This window comes from Homalodisca vitripennis, chromosome 3 (genome assembly GCF_021130785.1).
Source record: "Homalodisca vitripennis isolate AUS2020 chromosome 3, UT_GWSS_2.1, whole genome shotgun sequence".
Classification (NCBI taxonomy): Eukaryota; Metazoa; Arthropoda; class Insecta; order Hemiptera; family Cicadellidae; genus Homalodisca; species Homalodisca vitripennis.
In genome coordinates this window covers 101,846,716-101,865,984 of record NC_060209.1, presented here as the reverse complement: position 1 = coordinate 101,865,984, position 19,269 = coordinate 101,846,716, and the positions used below count along the sequence as shown (strand labels likewise).

The 19,269-nt window shown below is 32.6% G+C and overlaps 1 protein-coding gene across 1 annotated transcript; it reads right to left on the bottom strand.

The window, feature by feature from the left end:
• Nucleotides 1–866: 866 nt before the first annotated feature.
• Nucleotides 867–18,075, bottom strand: LOC124357262 (proton-coupled folate transporter-like). Its single transcript, XM_046808834.1, has 10 exons — nucleotides 17,909–18,075; nucleotides 11,982–12,132; nucleotides 7,471–7,710; nucleotides 6,301–6,475; nucleotides 5,624–5,810; nucleotides 5,370–5,508; nucleotides 3,733–3,828; nucleotides 2,177–2,404; nucleotides 1,909–2,065; nucleotides 867–1,034 (listed from the first exon to the last, which is right to left on the bottom strand). Exons 1-10 carry the CDS (start codon nucleotides 17,924–17,926, stop codon nucleotides 947–949), a joined length of 1,479 nt encoding a protein of 492 aa, XP_046664790.1. The 5' UTR covers nucleotides 17,927–18,075; the 3' UTR covers nucleotides 867–946.
• Nucleotides 18,076–19,269: the final 1,194 nt, after the last annotated feature.

Below are 19,269 nucleotides of genomic sequence, written 5' to 3'. Positions count from 1 at the left end.
ATGTTTGATACATGATGTAACGTTTATTATTGCGATTTGTATTATAATATAATTAAGAAGTAAGTTAAAAAGGACTGTGAAATTAAATATATTGATAACCCTGTTATACCTTGTTAACACTTGATTGCTCGTTGCTTTTTGATAGTCTTATTATGGTTACGCATGTGATAGATCTTCAGGTTTGGAAGGGGCTGTTCTGCCCCCAAACAACAAATTAATATTTTATTTAGAGTTCTAGTCCTATTTTGCATTTTTTTTTTTTAATTTAACAAGCGTTTTTATTGAGTTTATAGTTTTTGTCTCAACGCAAACTGCTAATAAATAATGTACGACTTCGTCTAAAACAACATTAATCCAAATTACATTGTTATTTAATATTTTCATACTCCTTAAACCCGATCATACTTCCACACCATACATGTCTTTCTGCATTTTGGAGCTTCTGAAACCTTAAGCTGAGGCTCAGTGTATTAAACTGTATAGAGGGAATAAATTGTGTTTGATGTTATCAGTTCAATCTAGGTTTCAAAGTTGTTCTGTTTTTAAATAATAACAGACTATGTTTTTTAATTATTTCTAACTATTTGGCCAGATAATTATCTTAAAGAGAATAAAAACTCTACAGCTGATTTGTCAACGACAAAAGGATATTTTATTGTGTTGGACAATTCCTCTCTCATATACGCTAGCTTTGTTTCTTAGCACAAAACTGTCTGTATGTTTATTTAAAGAGTTAATAAACATTTTAGATATTAAAATTGGCATTGCATATAGTCAGGGGAATTTAAACGATGAACAGCCATATAAAATATCCATTTATACAATAAAGCACTCTAAATAAGGTTTCTCAGAATACTGTAGAACAATGATTATAAAAATATTTATTTACATTGATATGTACATTTTGTTTAAATAATATATAAAATAATACTTAATCACAGGCGTATCAGTCTATAGTTTGTACGTGAGAGTCTCTCGTAAGATCAGGACAATAGCAATCCCCTCTTACTATCCTTTGCAAGATGAAAACGATACTGCAACATGAAATGGCACCAAAATAAATTAGTAATTCCTTACAAATAGTTGAAAATTTGTAAAATTTATATTTGAATACAACTATAACATTACATAAAATTAATTTAGATATTTTTTGAAGAGGCAATTTTTTATGTGTAAATATTAAGTCCTTACTAGGGTTTTCGTCTTAAATTTCTAATTTGATAATAAATTGTTATAATAGGAGTACTATTTAACTAGGTTAGTACCCATCTCGATTAAATTTTTAAAATGTAACTGTGATCATTTTAAGTGTGGTATTGATTATGGACGACCTGAAAGGATAACATGATTTTAGACATTTGTCATCATTATATGATACAAAAGTAGAACACTACATTTCAAGAATTGAAATCAATTTTCTTCCTCAGTGGTCAAAACACTCTAGGACATAAGTTTAAACTTAAATACTATAAACTGTGACGACAAAAGTACATCTCACTAAACTAGCTACAAACTAAATTTGACAATCAGAATGTGTTGTATGCCAAAAACATCAAGCATACCCCTACTGGTCATTAAGTTCTTGCATATGTTTATTCTTATGTCTTAGAGGTTTTTGAAACCCGAAGAGTATAATATATGTTAATCTCTGTAGCGTTTGCTGTATTTTCTAACATATAAGGTTGAAAATTTCCGTTTTTATATCTTTTTTATACTTTAATTAAATAACTATTAGTAATAATTTGACTTGAAACAAACAATCCTACATCAATTTTATATTTGTTTATATAAATTAGTCGTTTATGAGATAAGACAGTTATATTAAATAATTAGTTGTGATATAATTAATGATGACCTCATTGTACATACAGTATTCCACATCGGATAAATAGTACTAGGTTGACTTACGTGGCCAAGATCAAGGCGACGACACATAGGGCTGTAGAGAAGATATAAACAGCTCCAGGATATTCAAGGAAGGTGAGCTGGTATACGAGAGTGTAAAGAGGAGTGGATGCTATAGGAGTTAAAGACTCCAGGAAAGACATCAGTGCGAAAACCTTACCTGGAAACATAGGAATTTATGTTACAAACATATTGTAAATGTAAAGGTAGTACATACGAAAATTACAGAATTTAAAATATGTTAATATCTTTCACTTGTGTCAAGTCTTACCTAGGTCAGGTCTGGGCACCATGCGGCTGATCTCGGTGCGGCAGAGGGCAGAGTAGGCGGAGACGAAGGTGGCGACGGCGGCCCCGATGTAGAAGTCAAGTCCGGAGCGGGCGAAGACGAAAATTAGGGAACGGGCCGTCCGGAATATGAACAACAAGACGACAACAAGCATGTTAGAGAGACCCAGGAGCGAGGCAAATAACCAGACCCCTGCAAAGGCTCCTAAACCTGGATAAACATAGTGAAAGTTAGTTTTTGGGAAAAGAGGAAGGATAAATTCCTCCAATAAAATAATGTTCAGGAGGAAAGGTTTCCTTAAGCTATGACTCACGTAATTTTGACATTCATGACTTATTCGATATGGTTCTACACTTAGATATTAGATGTTACATGTAATTAACTTTAAGTGTGCTTTTAGAAACTTATATATCATATTACAAAACAGAATGTCGCGACTCTTTGGTTTAGAACTAATTGAGGGAGATGTCTTACATTATTACTACGTATAGACAGAATTGAACATTAACTCCAACATTCATATAAACCAATGTTTATCACAATATGGAGGTAAGAAATGTTATCAATCAAACTGCACACATTGTATCAAACTTGCGTAATTTTGGTGTTCGTCTTACATCATTGTAGACTGCTTAAACATTGGATTTATTAATATTTCAACAGCTTTGTGGCATAGTGCATCAATTAAGCATAAGGTGTTGGATGTACTCCGGTGACCCTTCATCCTCTGAGGCTTGCCAGTACATACATGGTTCTTTCTACGTGGGCAAGGGAGTTTGTTCTTAATTAACAGTTTACTTGTATTTTTTAATATACCAACATCTCTAAATAGCCCACCACTATTTGTGGAGTATTACCTTCCAGGCGATTTGCATTATGATTCATAGTAAGATATAAAAAAAACAGGTGTAATGCTTTTTTTTATTTTAAGTGCTTTTCCAAATTATATTTTACTTTCCCTCGTCAACTTTTAAACACACATTTAATCGTTATAGTTTTATTTTATATCCTATATTCTGTTTTATTTCAAGGTAATAGTGATATTATTGATTATTTTAGATTGTATATGAATCCAATGAATTTGTTGAAGGTGAAGATTTCTCGTTGGCACCATCAGTGATTCATAACATTATTACAAGGTTATTACTTCTACACCCAACTACACACAACTGCATACGAATAGCTATGAAATAATTAAAAGTATGAATTGTATTATTTGAAGCAGTGTAAATATAGCTTTACAAATGTTACATTTTATACATTCCCATTCCTGTTGAAAAGATTGGCCTGTACTTTTTACCCTAAACACATCATTTCTTTGAAGTTACAGGTACTAAAATATGTCCATTTTCTTTACTGGGAAAGGGTATTTGTGCTAAAATTACAAGATATAGCTAATAGCCCGTTTACCCTTTATCGTGCGAACTAAGAAAAAAACTATAGACGACCTTTTCAAACAATAAGTGAAATAGGCTTGCCTACGCTCATCCCAAAAATAATATACTTTTTTGATCTAATTATCGTAGTGAAATTACTACCTGAAGTGACGTTAGCAAAACAGCTGAAGGTCGAGAAATCCGACAGTTGCCAAGAGAACATTTCCCTGAGCGATAGGTACATGACTGCTCCTTCTCCTGAAAATTTACATCAACATTTCGAATTTCAAAATAAATTGTTTTGATAGCTGAAATTAAAATATTAATTTGCAACAAATTAACATTCAGTTCAAGTTCTAATCTACCGTTAATGTTTTTCATCAACAGATTGCTGTATTTCATCCCTATATATATATATATATATATATATATATATATATATATATATATATATATATATATATATATATATCTTAAATTATGACTTCTTCAGCATATGCAAGACACAGAATAATACTGTCATATATAAGGTCACAGTCTTCTTCCTTTCCTCCTGAGCATACTCTTCAGTTAGCCAAAGACGACGTACTAGTCCCTAAGGGTTGACCAATCGTCAGTTGGAGATAGGATGCGTGTCAGATATGAACCATATACAGACGGAATGCTACCATCCAAAGGATTTATCACTGACAGTTACATAACTGATGAGTATCGCGCCGGATGCTTGCGACTACTGCTCCCTCTTGATCACGACGATCCTGAGTAAACGTTCTCTATCTTAGGTCAACGATATGTCCTATTTGTGGAGTTACCATTCATTTCATCAAAGCAAAACAATTTGTTTAGAGCGTGTAGTACCATTAAAGTTTTATTGAGTAGCATGGTAACCCTTGGTGGGTATATCCTTCAAGACTGGCCAGGGCGTTCATTGTATAAATCTCTGGATGTGCCAATAGAGAAGACTCGAAAGTCATTATCAGAGACTATATGACGGTTTATTTATTTATTTATTGTATACGGTTAACACCATTTTATATTACATGATAAATTTACAGTTTGGATTTAGATGGCTAACAATACAGGCATCTAATTCTATGTATATGAGGTTACCTCCGCCCTTATTACTATTAAATACATACTCTTATAGATCAAACACAAATTAACAGACCATGCAATTGATTTAAATAAACAATTAAAAAGACGTAGTAAATCATTACAAGCATTAAGAAACCTTATTATATTATAAATATATACAGAAATGGTTCTAATCAACAGGCAAGTTCAAAATATGTCTACACTCTACATATTCCAGAATAAACAGATCGACATTCAAAAATAAAACTTGGAGAGTTCCTTTTTAAAAGTTACCTCAGACATAGTAAAGAAATCAATGTGATCTGGTAAGCTATTTCCCAGGCGGTGAAGACGTGGCACTGAGCTGTGGTAAGAATACAGAGTCTGACAATATTTCCTCTCAAACATATGATTTGTTCTGGCCAATCTTGAGCAGCGAAAATCTATTCTCCCAAGTAGATCAGGAGAATCCACTGAAGATGTAATAATCTTTCGGAGAAGAAGTAAATCATTGATCCTCCGCCTGGTGCTCAGAGATTGAAGACCAAACTGATGGCTGATGTCATCCAAAGGAACCTCCGCATAATGAAAGTCAAGTTTCATTCCTAGAACTCGAAGAAACGGTTGAAGTTTTCTCCGCTGTTTTATACCAAATATGAAGGGTACAGTTTTCAAATGTAGTAATCATAACTTTATATTATGCGTGACTAATTAACAAACCATACCTTCACTGATAAAGACGTTGATTGAAAGCGAGGCCATAATTAGAAAAATCATCGCCCTGGCATGACCACTTCGACGCTGAAAGCACGTCAAGAAACTGTCTTTGACGTGACTCCATTTGAAAAAAGCTTTCTCTCCTCCCTAAAAATAGCAAAACAGCCATTTTTGTACACCATTCTAAGTGATCTTGTTTATATGTAAATTATGGATTATGGATATAATTGTAGATATTATCCTAATTTAAATGGCTTCTTACCAGGTCGATGTTGATTGACTCCCTGAGGTACCAGTGGGTGTATAGGGTACATATGATTAATAGAGAAGCACTGAAAAAGAATATCAGCGGATATGGGTTGAGAGAATGTTGCACAGCAATCAGCACAGGTGCCAGGGCTGATCCGAAAATGAGGCTACAATATATGGCCATCGTCAGCACCGACATTCTGTACAAAATAGAATGGTTCAATTCATTGTACTTTATTCTTAATATTCTACCAATATTCTACTAACGAGTAATAAGTATCAATAAACAAATTAAATAAGTAAGTTAACTTGCAAGAGCTAGTGACTAATTAAAATATACGTTTTATAATAAATTACATTGTGTCTGAAGTTTTAAATAATATTCTACGTGAATTAAATCCCATTGTTTCAGAGATATGGTATCAAGAATATCAAGAATTTCATTAACTTTTTACGTATGAGGTTGGTACTATGACAAAGATCTTAATTTTAATGTACCAACTTTAATTTGGATACTATTAAAACCGTTTACTACTCAACGTTAATTTTTTCAAAACTCACCATTATAACCACTAATAAAGATTTGCGACATCAGATTTGCAATATATTCTTTTGTAATATTTTATAATTAACAAATTTTGAAATTATAAATAGACGTAATCGGTTAATTTACCATGGAATCGAACTAACCTGAAGGATCTGGCGCGCTCATCCGTGACGTCACTGACATAGCAGTAAGAGAGCATGTAGAGAGCCCAGGATCCGCCGGAACCTGAGAGAGGTAAGGACGCCAATAGGAAGAGAAAAGGGTTGAGATTGGGTAGCAGGGCGAGGAAACCCCAACACAAATACGCCAATGACATCCCTGATAGTAAAGAATCCTGGTATTATTATAACAATTAATACTTTATCCAAAATGTTATATGTTTCTATTTAGGCTATAAAAAGAGCATTATCAGTGGTAAAAATGAAGTCACAGAATGCTAAATGATTTCACCGCTAATATCACGCTATGACTCAGTTAATATGATTGTGGTTCCGTCGTGGTATCAAAGATAAGAAACGCAAACGTTGGCACGCAACTTCGAACAATGTGTATTGTGTTGGGTTTGTAAACTGTACTGGTATTGTTACTTAGCCCTTTGTTCAGTTACTCAATAAATCGTGAAACAAAGTCAACTCAAAGTAAAGTTTTTGCAATCTAAGACAAGAAAGGGACAATCACGCAAATTTGAAAGTTTTAACAACGAGGAACACATGACACAACCTTGAACTCCAGTGTTAAGAGTGGTACAGGACAATGTATTTAATTAGTAGCTTAATTGCCTGGTAATTAATCTCTACTAACTCAAATATTTTACTAAACACCATTTTAGTACTTACTAATATTATTTTTATATAATACTATAATGTTAGATTTCAGAAAACATAACTAATTCAGTTATGTACTTGGCGTTGTATTATCAATTACTGAAACAGTCAATTATTTTCCATTTAACCTCCACAGATACAATGATGATAACCATGTACATCAACGAATAAAATTGAAATTTAAGACCAGTCGAGTAATTAATAATTCCATAATGCAACACTATAAAATTTTACTAAAATAATGTCCAATCACTGCTTTGAAAATACACCAAACAACACTTATATATTTTTATCTGTGAGGAGTTTCGATAGCAAAGCTATCTTCTTCAGACACATCACAAAAACTTTTGTTGACTCTACAACCCATGTTACACAACGTACCTAACGTATGTTTCATCGAAAAAGAGTATAAAGACAAAGAAGATAAAACATTAGTATTTTTCATAGTAAATTATATCGGGTAAAAACCATGCAGAGTTTTACTCTGACCTCCCAGAGCGATGACCATGAAAGGTGTACGTCCGTTGGCGTCACTCCACGGGCCGATGAGAACTGTGAGGCAGGAAGGGATGAACGCCTCTAGGAGAGCCCTGCCCATGATGATTTGGGCTGTGGTGGGTTGTACCATGTCCTCTACTCGGGAGGTGATAGGGTCTGAACAGTTGGCTTCTGGTAGACCTAACTCCACCTGGCAAACCCGGTACTCCAGAAGGTTGGTGATCACCGAGTCTAATGCAAAATGATAGGTCATTAATAAAGATGAACTACTTTTAACAAACAAACAAAATAAATGTACAAAACATTTTAATAATAGGGAAATGTACTGCATATTCGCTGTAATATAGTAGTTTCAGGTTAAAAAACTGTTTAAGTTTGGGCATTGCTAAAAGTGTAGTCTAAAGTTAACCAGGACTAAAAATCTAACCTAAAAATGCCCCGTAAAAATTAGAATTATATAATAATAGTCTTAAAGTTAGATTTAAAATTAAATTTAAATAAAATTTAAAATTAGATAATAGGCTTTGAAATCTGCATTACACTATTGATCAAGCACTTAACAGTAATGTAAAATTTTCTCAAATTTAAATGTAAACAGATGTTTCTGCATGATTGATGAACTTCAGCTGAAAGTGTTAAAAGCTGTAAAGTGTAAAAGTCGTAGCGCAGACTGCCGGATCTATTGTAAAACATTCTAAAATCAACAAAAAATTATAAATAAAAATGTAATTAAATAATCATTTAAAACAGAGCCGAATTGTGCATCTAACCCATTTTCGAATCCACCTGAAGACACTCACAAAATTGCATTCAAATCGATTCAGTCGTTTAGGAGGATTTTAGTGACATACACACGCACACCATGGAATAGATAAAAGATATAAATAAAATCTCTCTCTCCCTCTCCCTCTTCCTCTCTAGAAGTGAATTAAAAACTCACAAATTAGCAAGGTTAAAACCAGTCACTTACGAATGAATCACTTAGTTGGTTGTACAAATATTCACTGCACACGCCAATGCAAAACAAACTTAGTTTCAACCACGAAAACCCTACAATAAATGTAACTTTAGCGGAGCTCGAACAGCACACGTGTTCACTCTAGAAACATCAGAGAGAGAGAGAGAGAGAGAGAGAGAGAGAGAGAGAGAGAGAGAGAGAGAGAGAGAGAGAGATTGATTAATTTCTTTATTAGGACCTCATGGTCCTTTCTTACACTTAACCATTATTATATTTACAAAGCGAATTCTGTTCCTACTTTGGGAGATATTACAACTAAAGTTTTAAACTTAAACCAAAACTACTATAAATCCTATGATATTTTTTGTATTCACATATTTTATTTCACAAACTAAATTAAATCACATACCACATCTTCCATTAAAAAAACATACTAATTGACATTCACTCTTAACACTATCCCACACATACATCGTACACGAACCACAAGCGCGCGCACACACAGAGCTATAAAGGTCAGTTGCCCTCGGGCCCGGCGGCCACGGACATCCGCTCCAAGAACTGTCCTCTCACGGCTGACACGAAACCTGCCCGACTTTGCAGTGATTATAATGGTTTCTGGTAAGGAATTCCACCTCTCTCTCTAAAAAAAATATGTAAAACCTTATTTTAAATGTATTGTATTTAACAGGTATGCCAATTTGAACTATTTTTTTTTTAAAGCATAATTTTATTATTTTTCAATAATTAAAATTTTAAAATGGTTGATGTATTTAAATATGATCTATTTTTATGTTAAACCCATTCTTAAATTGTCAGTTATAATTAACAATAAAATATATAACTTTATTTTATATTTATGTCGTTTTTATTATAATTTTGAGCTGATCACATGTGGTGAATTATACTTTTTTAAATAGCCATTCGTCAATTCTAAACAAACACCCATTGTTTTGCTGGCCGACAAAGAATAGGAGTCCTGCTTCCGGTATAGTAAGAGTGTTTTACCAACCATAACCTCCTTAAGTACCAGTTCTATCATCGATGTTAAATGGGTCGTCCATGGGTTATTACCGTGTATGTCTAGACTCAGCCAATCTTGGCGTGACATACAACATACCACAGTGTTTCTTCACCACATTATTAATGTAAATGTACGTCAGACTTAGAGTGACCTTGGGAGAGTTCAGACTCATCCTGAAAGGAGACGCGTGGCGACGAGGGAATTGTGTGGCGGAAAAACCAACACGCCACATATGATTACAGTGCGACGCACGCTAGGCGGATGCTGTCATCAAATCACAAAACCTCAGGCCAGCAATATTTCAAAGCATCATCTAACTTCCATATGCACTACATTTTGTCACCTATCTCAGGAAACGGCCCTATTAACATACTTGGCTAACCACAAGACTCAATGACTATTTATTTTTATCATTGAAAAGGGAAGTTTATATATTTTTAACAAATTTTAACGTGTAAAAAGTGACGATGAATACATTTGGAGTCTAAGAAAGCGGAGAAGAAACTGAAGCTTAAGTATAAAACCAAGCAAAGGAGTTCCTAAATAGAGTTAGTTATACTTGCATTTATTGTATCCAGTTTTGTTTATATACATAAAATACATATATCTTTAGGATTATAACTATTGGCTTTAATGAAATGAGAGTAAAGATTACTGCTACCTGCTTCAATTCGACAATTTTTTTTTATCGTATCTCATTTTATCGTATTTACTGTTCAACTCAGAATTTATTGTTCCAACAATTTTATTCTTAGTATACAGAATATTAACTAACCAAATTTCTTAGTAATTTCATTGGTTAATTTGGAGCTATGCTTGAAACTCGAATATCGATAGTTTTTATTCTGTTAGTAGTGGTGGGTTGCACTAACTTTGCACTCAAGCGGTCAGCGACAAGCAGAACTAAGTTCAACAACAAGCCATCCTGGTGTTGTTCGGTAACTCGATAACCAGCTCTCAGCCATCCGTATGGGGAAATATCACTCTGACCCTCCAACTGGAGAATTTGTTGAACAATGGAATGCTATTTACTACAAAGTAAACTTTGTACTTAATGATGAACACATCGTTCAATGCATGTACAAAATGTAAAAATCAAATCTCTGATCCTTTATTTCGTCAATTGTTGACAATGGATTGATTATTTCAAAGGATAACAGGATTACGTATATTTACCATACACATATGCAACAATAAAAACTGCGTTGTTTCTATAACAAGTATATGTCTTTCTTCGGGTGTAGTAATAAATCACCAAATTTAAGGTAAATAAAACAAATACAATATGATGGAAATATTAGTACTAAATTATTCCACTTTGCTGGTTAATTCACTCGACGGACATGTAATTAAAATAACATAATACATAGATCATTTTTCATACAAATACTATTTTAAGTAACAGAAGTTTCTCACATAAAATCAGGAGACAATATTCTCAGCTAACCTTTCATTGACGTTTGGGCACTAACGAGTATCTCGTGACAGGTATCGCTCAAGTGTATTACTAATTTCATTCTTGAGATTTCTGGGGGATAGACACGCAATTAGACAGAAAACATTTTACAGCCTATGCAGACAGAATACTCTGAAAGATAGACTTCAGTGGCGCTAAACCAAATCCCATGGATAAACATAAGCCTTCACCAAACCCATTTAAAAATTAAACCAAGTTTTTACAAAATATTTGTAATATCACTCAATGTGACGATATGACACCGGAAGTTTACAAAATAGATATTTTGTAACAAATTTATAAGAAATATTAGTAAATAAATAAAGTTAAATTATTATTTTTCTTTATTTTTTACATCTATGAAATGAAGTTTATTTTTATGTGTAAAAGAACTAGTAAAAGTTCTATAAATATCTCTGGAATTTTCTGACAAACTAATCACACAAAAGTAACGCGGAGCAAAAACACCCCTCATAGTTCTTTTCATTCAAGCAACAATATACTTTCAATAAGTACGTATTTAAAGAATAACAATACGATGTAATATCAAAATGTTAAGATAGATTTGTAAGAGAGAGGAATTAGTGCTGTGCCCCTGAAGTTATTTAATACAGTATTTAACTAATTTCGTGCTAAAGTCAGCACCAATAGTACATTATGATCTTCATAATACATAATGTCAAATATTAATCTATACAGTTTGTGTTAACACTACATTCATAACCTCTCTTCAATCAGCATTTCCTAGAAAGCCACGATCAATCTCTTGATACGAATGTTATCTTAATGGTTAGGCTACAGTGGTTCAAATCCATCAGATATATCGTTCCTCTACGCTCTCATTAGTTCCTACAAAAATACTACTATATCCATATTGACGTCTAGGGACATCGTAATTGCAAGAGCAACTGTTTTATTACGACGGTTTATGAATATTCAATGTGACTGACACAATAGTTCAGATTTAATTTTAAGTAGATAGTTTATATATTTGAATGATGCTTTTTTAACAAAAATTGCTTTATCAATATAGTGTAGGACTTGATATAGGTTACTGAAGCTACCTGAGAGAGTTTTCGCCATAACAAAGATAAACATGACAGGCTCCACAAGAGTTGACCGGCTCCTGACCTGCTGTCTGTGTCCATTGATCGGCTCTGTGTATTCCGGGTTCTTGTTGGACCGCAGTAGTCTTCTGTTTTCTTCTTTGTCTGTCTAAACGTTAAAAACATGTCATTTTCATTCTTCATTGAAATGTAAACATTAGTAAAAAAAGAAAGCGAATTATAAATGTGAAGATTAACTTTGATGTTTATAGCAAACACAGTCAATTATACTAAGGAAACAACACTAAGAAACGAATAAAAATAAGAATTTTATTTTATTGTTTCTTTGACTGCCAATCACAAACCTATGCCAACTTTATGTTGGGTTTTACTTAATCTATAACAAGAACACTTAATTCGTATACCAAACGCTCTTCATAGTATCTCATTCTTTTTATAGGCAGCAATTCGGAATTGTATTTTGGGAAGCAGTTAAGGTTTTATTTTGAAACATAGGTGTGTAAAAGATTTAACTACTTTGTATTATGTCAAGTGGTTGAGTAGGTAAAATTACGCTCTCAATTCCATGCTAAAGTAATGATTTGCGTGATCAATAAATGGAGAATCACAGGTCACAGCATAAGTGATATGATTTCTAATTGCTTGATAAATAATCTACATGCATGAGGATATTGTTATGTCTTTAATAATATTAACCCCCCGTAATGGAGAAGGGCATCATATGCTTAAATACAATGCGTGTATACTGGATTTACGAGTAATAATGGTACCACTTTCTGACTGCTTTAGTTAAAGTTATTCTTGTGACACTAAATGTATAACATTTCCGTTTCATTTCTCAAAAAACAAAAAGGGAGACATGTTTAGAGGAGCAGGAGGTTGGTTTATATTAAAAAGAACTCAATGTCGCGTTGGAAGATTTATTGGCTAAATACTAACCGCAAACTGAAGTTTGCTTAATTGAAGCTAAAGTCAGTTGTGAGTGACCTCCTAATGGTAAGTTATACGTAGATTATAAACAAAAGCAAGATTCCAAACATTTTTAAAACATGTATATGCGAACATGAAGGGAGAGCTGAAGTGGCTAAGCCCACCTCCAAATTCTGTAAAATTCTTAATAAACTTGCGCTATGTACCTTGCTGCTCTTACTGTACTCCTGGCCTGCAGAGTTTCTATCAAGGATTTTTACAACTAATTGCAACAAGCACCCTAACAGCAGCTACACACTAAATTACAGGCTTTTTGGCAACCACATTCACCTTCACATGATTTTGTACACCATCAAGAAATGTGTTCAACACAGAGCCAGGAACTAAAGCTGTCAGGGTGGCTAACCGGTCCCAAAATCCTTCAACTTCTTTGTTTCTAGCTCCACTTCCGAGATCGTGATTGGTTTTCCAGCCATTCCTGTGCCTGATTATATGCTGTGTAGGAATGCTGTTTTGCACTACTTTGGTTGGTGGAAAGAAAGACAATTTATGCTTCATCTTGATTGTTGGTTTTATTAAACCCAAATTTTCATAATTTTTATCTGATTGGCTAGGGTTTGATATATACTTAGAACAATTTTTTCCCCTTCCTTCCTATGATTCCTTGCCATTCCTGTATTGTATTACAGAGTTAATATCACAGCCTCTTAAATAGTGTAGACTAATGATAGAAAAATAAAACGTGTATTGAAAAAGTAGCTGGTAAGCAAATAAGTTTGTTCTTCTTCTTGGTAAAAAGCCTAAACCAAAATTCTTCACTTACATATTAATGGCATAAAAATTACAACAAGATCGTACGACACTATCTTTTGCAATAGCATCAACGATAGTTTGTTTAGCTTTCTCGATCACAAAAATTATCAATGGCCTTCTAAGATAAAACAATACTTTCACTGTACCTATAAAAATATATTTATCAGCTACATTACAGTCAAAACAAAAGGTCTATAGCTTTATCAGTTGTAATGAGACCCGCTAACCTCTTGCCTTGATAAATCCATGAACTGAGAATACTCAACTAACTCTAGCTATCACTAACGAATTCTAGTTTCAGGGTCATTTTCCGATAGGATATTTTTATGGAATACTTTTCTCTCTTTTTCCAATCAGACCAATAAAGGTGCACAATATTTACTTGAAAATGTACTGTCAATATCAGTATTGTCAAACATCTTGGACACACACAACTACTTTAATTTAGTAACATTCATTATTGACAAAAACCATCCTTTTCACAAGTGCCATTTTTTTGTGTGGACGTAACCATTTTTGAGATTGTTATATTCGTTGCATAAATACTTCAGCAGATAATAAATGTATTATAGTTTCAACTAAAACAGCTGCAAAAATTGAATTGGGGCTGTTTGGAATGATTTTTTTATCATCAATTTCATCTATAAATGATTTCTGAGTAAAATTTTAGAATGATGTCACATTTAAATCTTTTTGATATAAGCCTTAAGATTCAAATCTGCATGGAACTGCACAGAATTCTCTTTAACCAAAAATTATGATCTTTAGAGCCCACGCTGCTGTACCGTTTTTAATATGCTGATAAAGTTTCGCCCATGCACATTTTAACTGTCAAGGTTTGAATAATGATAGCCGTTTAACAATTGGAAACATAAATGGTAGTATCACATATATTGTGTGTTTACACAGTGAATGTGTTTACAGACATAATTTGTAACTAATAGCAACCAGATCAATACCGTGTGTTAGACACTTCTTTATATGCTGATAACTATTAATACATTATAAGGTTTTAAGATGCTGGAGTAAATACTTAAAGTGATACAATTTTAAGTGTCGTTGTATACTAATCAGTGTTGAGAAAATTACCCTATGAAGTTAAGAGTTCCCGATAATTCACACTGGCAGTAACACATTTAAATCTAAATTTCTTCTTTTTGCGCCAAAAGGGAATTTGTAAAATTAAAAGAAGTCAGTATTTAGGGTACTAGCTACTTACTTCCTTCCCTTTCCTCCCTTTTCCCCTAATATCAATTTATGACTACTTGTGCTTTATAGCGGCTCCTTCTTTACGTTTTCGGTAAAAGAAAAAAGGAAGTATATATTGCACAAGAATAAACATTTCCTTGTGGTTGTAATACTATGTTTTAAAATGTCAATTTAACTTATTTCGATGAGGAAAGGTCAGGCGGGGCAAGTGTTTAACGGTAGGTAGTTATGTAAGATAAGTTTTGTAATTGTTTTCTTTGAAAACAATGTATTTATTTATCCAGGGTCATTGTTTAAGATACGGATATGGGAATTTAATATATGGTTTGGGTAGGTTAAAATACGGTTGGTTACTTTATATTAGTATGGGTTGCATTAGTTAATAAACGTGCATTACGTAATTTTTTTATCAACCGAAAACATGCAAAAGGTAAGGTCGTTCATGGTTCTGTAAATGAAAACATACTCCTAAATATCTGTATACTAATTCCTTAACTGTTACCTATGTCGTTAATTACTTTTGTGATACGTGAATTACCTGATAATAATAGCAACAAAATAAATTATTGGCTATGGAGTTGAGAGTTAACATGTACGTAATAACTATACAGAGATTTATTCCTCTACTAGAATTTGTAATTCGTATTCCAAATAATTTTTACTCTAGAGGTGAGTCCAAACCACAGGTCTTAGAATTCACTAACAAAATAGCAGGCCAAGTTGAAAATGTACTCCGAAGCTCTTGAAGTGGAACTACCAATTAGCGGTGATCCCTTTTTAAATTATGGTTACAAATGTGATGTTTATCCTAACCTACCCCGAAAAAGAGAACTATAAAAACCAAACATGAAACAGAGCAACCTAAGTTTTCGTAGGTTCACTCTATTATTTTCAAACCTTTATAAGTCCAAGTGATTGAATATTTGTGTGTTAGGTTTGTACTCTAAAAGCTGCATTGTTCTATAAAAATCCAGGCCTATTTGTATTAGTACTAATTTGTTAAATTAGTTGGTTAAAGTCTATTATTACACAATAAAAGTCTTGAGAGGATTCTAGTTACAGACCATATTACTACAATAATTAGTTGGCTGGGTGGAGCCGTAATTGAATTGAATTACTTCCCATAACAGAGCGTGTGTTAGCTTGCAGTTATTTGTTATTCAGCACTCGCCTGTCTATTAATCATCTACACTATCTTAGTCACAAATGGCAATGCAATTTATTATTTTATGACCTTTTCAAATAATTTTACACTATTTACTGACCGAAGATGGTTTAGGTCATTATCATTTAATCAAAATCCACATATGTACTTACTTAATCTTGTCTATAAATTTTAGAAAATCATATGATAGAGTCTATCTACTATAATATGCAGTATAGAGTACCATATTATTTTTTATATCTAACATATTCTAATGAAATCTATTTTATAAATAATTATATTAATGGTAGCTACACAATAGGAACATTATTCCGATTTATAATTATTCTGTAATTACATTTATAAAGTTAACCTTAAGACCGTATACATTTTCAACGTTTTAACTTTTACCTATGGCATTTTTGTTATAGATAGAAAGTAAAACAATTAGTGCTACATACATTGTATTTATAACATGTTTTATTAAGGTATATAAAGTATTAAATATACGACACAGAATACATATAAATAATTGGTTTGATATTTTCAAAAAGTTTTTGGATATATTGCAGGTCATTTTTTATTTTATTATTTTTATGAATAGATATCTAATCGTTGTAATTTTAATAAAGGAAATAAACTGTAAGTAAAGTATGTTATATTTAACTAAATATTTATATACTGTAAGTGATATTTAAAAATGTTAGTTTTGGTTATGCATATGCTCTTTTAGGACTTCATGGGACTGCTGTAAATTGCTATTGATTCATTTCTTATTTCCGGAATACTTAAGTGGCTGAGAACAGCCCACACTATAGAAAAAAAAACAGAATTTAAACTTTTAAAAGTTTATTTACGGTGAGAATTTTTAAATACCTTTATATTTGGAAAGGTTTTAAACCACAGAAACTGTCATATTGACATTCCATAATGGTTTCCTTTTTATATTAGATATATGTTATCCATTAATCAATTATTATATCTGAATTTTTGGAGATAGGGCAGCCCATTTTCGTACATTTTTGTCGTATTTTAGAAACCCCAAAGGTTTTGATATGCCAATCAACACAGTATTTAGGCAAAATATAATTCAATGTTATTTTAGATTCTTTTTACCCATTAATCAATTATTTCATCCAAAATTTTGGAAATAGGGCATCCCATTTTCTTATATTTTGTCATATATTAGAAATCTTTAAGATTTTAAAATACCAATCAACGCAGTATTTAGCCAATATGATACTAATACTAGTGCACAGTTTTACTCAAATAAAAATCTTTTATTGGGCGCTAGATTTGTGGATGGTCACGAATCTGAGACAGAGTACATGAAATCCCAAGCCAAATTTCACATCAACGCATCACTATTCCCAATCATAATTTGTTCGCGAAACAATCAAATGAGAGCAATTTAAAAAGTGTAAAAGGAATTCCTTACTTTAGATTTCAACTTATATTTTGAAAAATTCATAAAACAGTTGATAATAGTAAAATTGCACATGTTTTGGCGTTTTAAAACATTATATTTAAAACATTTAAATCACCAAGTGCCTGAAAAAGCTAAAAAGTTAAATAGAAGTAATTATTGTTCTAGTGTACAAGCATAGTATTCATTTGCAAGAAAAGGGGTTTTAATCGCCCATTGATTAAGAGTTGTACATTATGTATTAAAATATATTTTTTACTAAAACGGTAAATTTTTTAGTACATATAATATTTTATTTTGTCACGTTATCCATTAATATTCGTTATGAAAAGATGATAGGATACATTAAACATTTCAGTGTAAACCAAAACCATAGTAAAATTAAAAATTCATAAAACCTACCCTGTTGGTAAACATCATCGTTACAGGAAGAGTCGGTCACGTGACTATGTACAGGAACATACGAGAAGTCTCACTCTCTTGTCACCGCTGCTGGTACAGTACAGAGAGCCGCGAGAACTGAGCTTGTAGCTGCTATCTTGACCTTAACCATCAATGGACTACAAGGTCGAGATCAGAGATGGCTGTACTAGCGCTAAAACATCAACACACGCGAACATTGGGGACCTAGAACAAAGAAATATTTTTATTGTGCAGTTGTATAACCTTCAAGTATCATATCGCAAGCGACTGCCCTACTTTCTTTCAGATAGGCGAGTTCACGGCTAATGAACGGTTACATTTTCAAGTTGCGTATTTTATAATACTGCAATTTCAATAAGTTTCCTTCAAGTCATTGCCAAACTGGTACTAACTGTTAAAATATAGTACACATATGATAGTCAACTCTTTTATAGTTATAATCATCATAACATGTAAGAATATTTTACACTGCTTATATGAATTATAAAACTTATGAAAATAAATATATGATTTTAAACACATCTACACTTAACGTTAATAACATCTTTGATACAGAAACTATGGGGCAACTTACTCTGTATCCCTCCATTTCCACTTTTGGTAGTAGTAATGTGACATGGGTCAAAGACATTAACAGTACAGGACCGTAGCACAAGTATTTAAGAGTACTAATCAAATTAGGCTCTTATGTGGATAAATTTTCATTCAGAAAATATTTGCTACTTACAAATCTGCTCGGTGGAACAATTTATTTTACTTCTAATTTTCTTTAGATCGAAACTTTCCTTTATTTTCTTTAAGAATATACTATTTCTGTACATAGGTACCACCTTTCTTAAGTTTTACTAAATATGAAGGAGGTAGGTTCGTAATATTATTTAACACAACTTCTTTTTTCCAAGTAGACTCATTCACGTCGTACCAAGACGTTTTCATTCTCTTCATTATTTTTTTTCTTGGCCGACTTCGAAGGTTGTAATAAACCTTCTACTTGTGTTTATTTTATTACACTCATTGTTAGGATTTTAAAAATGGTGGCAATTGCATAAATCGTGTTTTACACGATGGTTAAAAATCAACAAAATAGTTTTTTCTTGCAGCACTGAACAGCATAAATGCAGTAGTAAAAAGGGTTTATCAGTGAAAATTAAAATAGACTTTTAATTGTGAAAGGTAGCCACAAAAGTGAAATATTAATGTCGATGCGACTAATGAAATTACGGGTGAAATGAAGAGGACGGCTGACCTATTAAACCTGGACGATAATGGATATCAATTATAGGAATCCATTAGGGCCCGTCGGAAGTATTTCACAGAGAAGGCCTGCTCTTTCCACGGAT

Bases quoted from the DNA above. Each gene is read 5' to 3' on its own strand.
- LOC124357262 (XM_046808834.1), bottom strand. The intron at 5,811-6,300 runs GTTAGTTCGATT...TATTTTGTACAG, and splicing joins GAGCGCGCCAGATCCTTCAG to AATGTCGGTGCTGACGATGG. The intron at 2,066-2,176 runs GTAAGACTTGAC...CTATGTTTCCAG, and splicing joins GGTGCCCAGACCTGACCTAG to GTAAGGTTTTCGCACTGATG.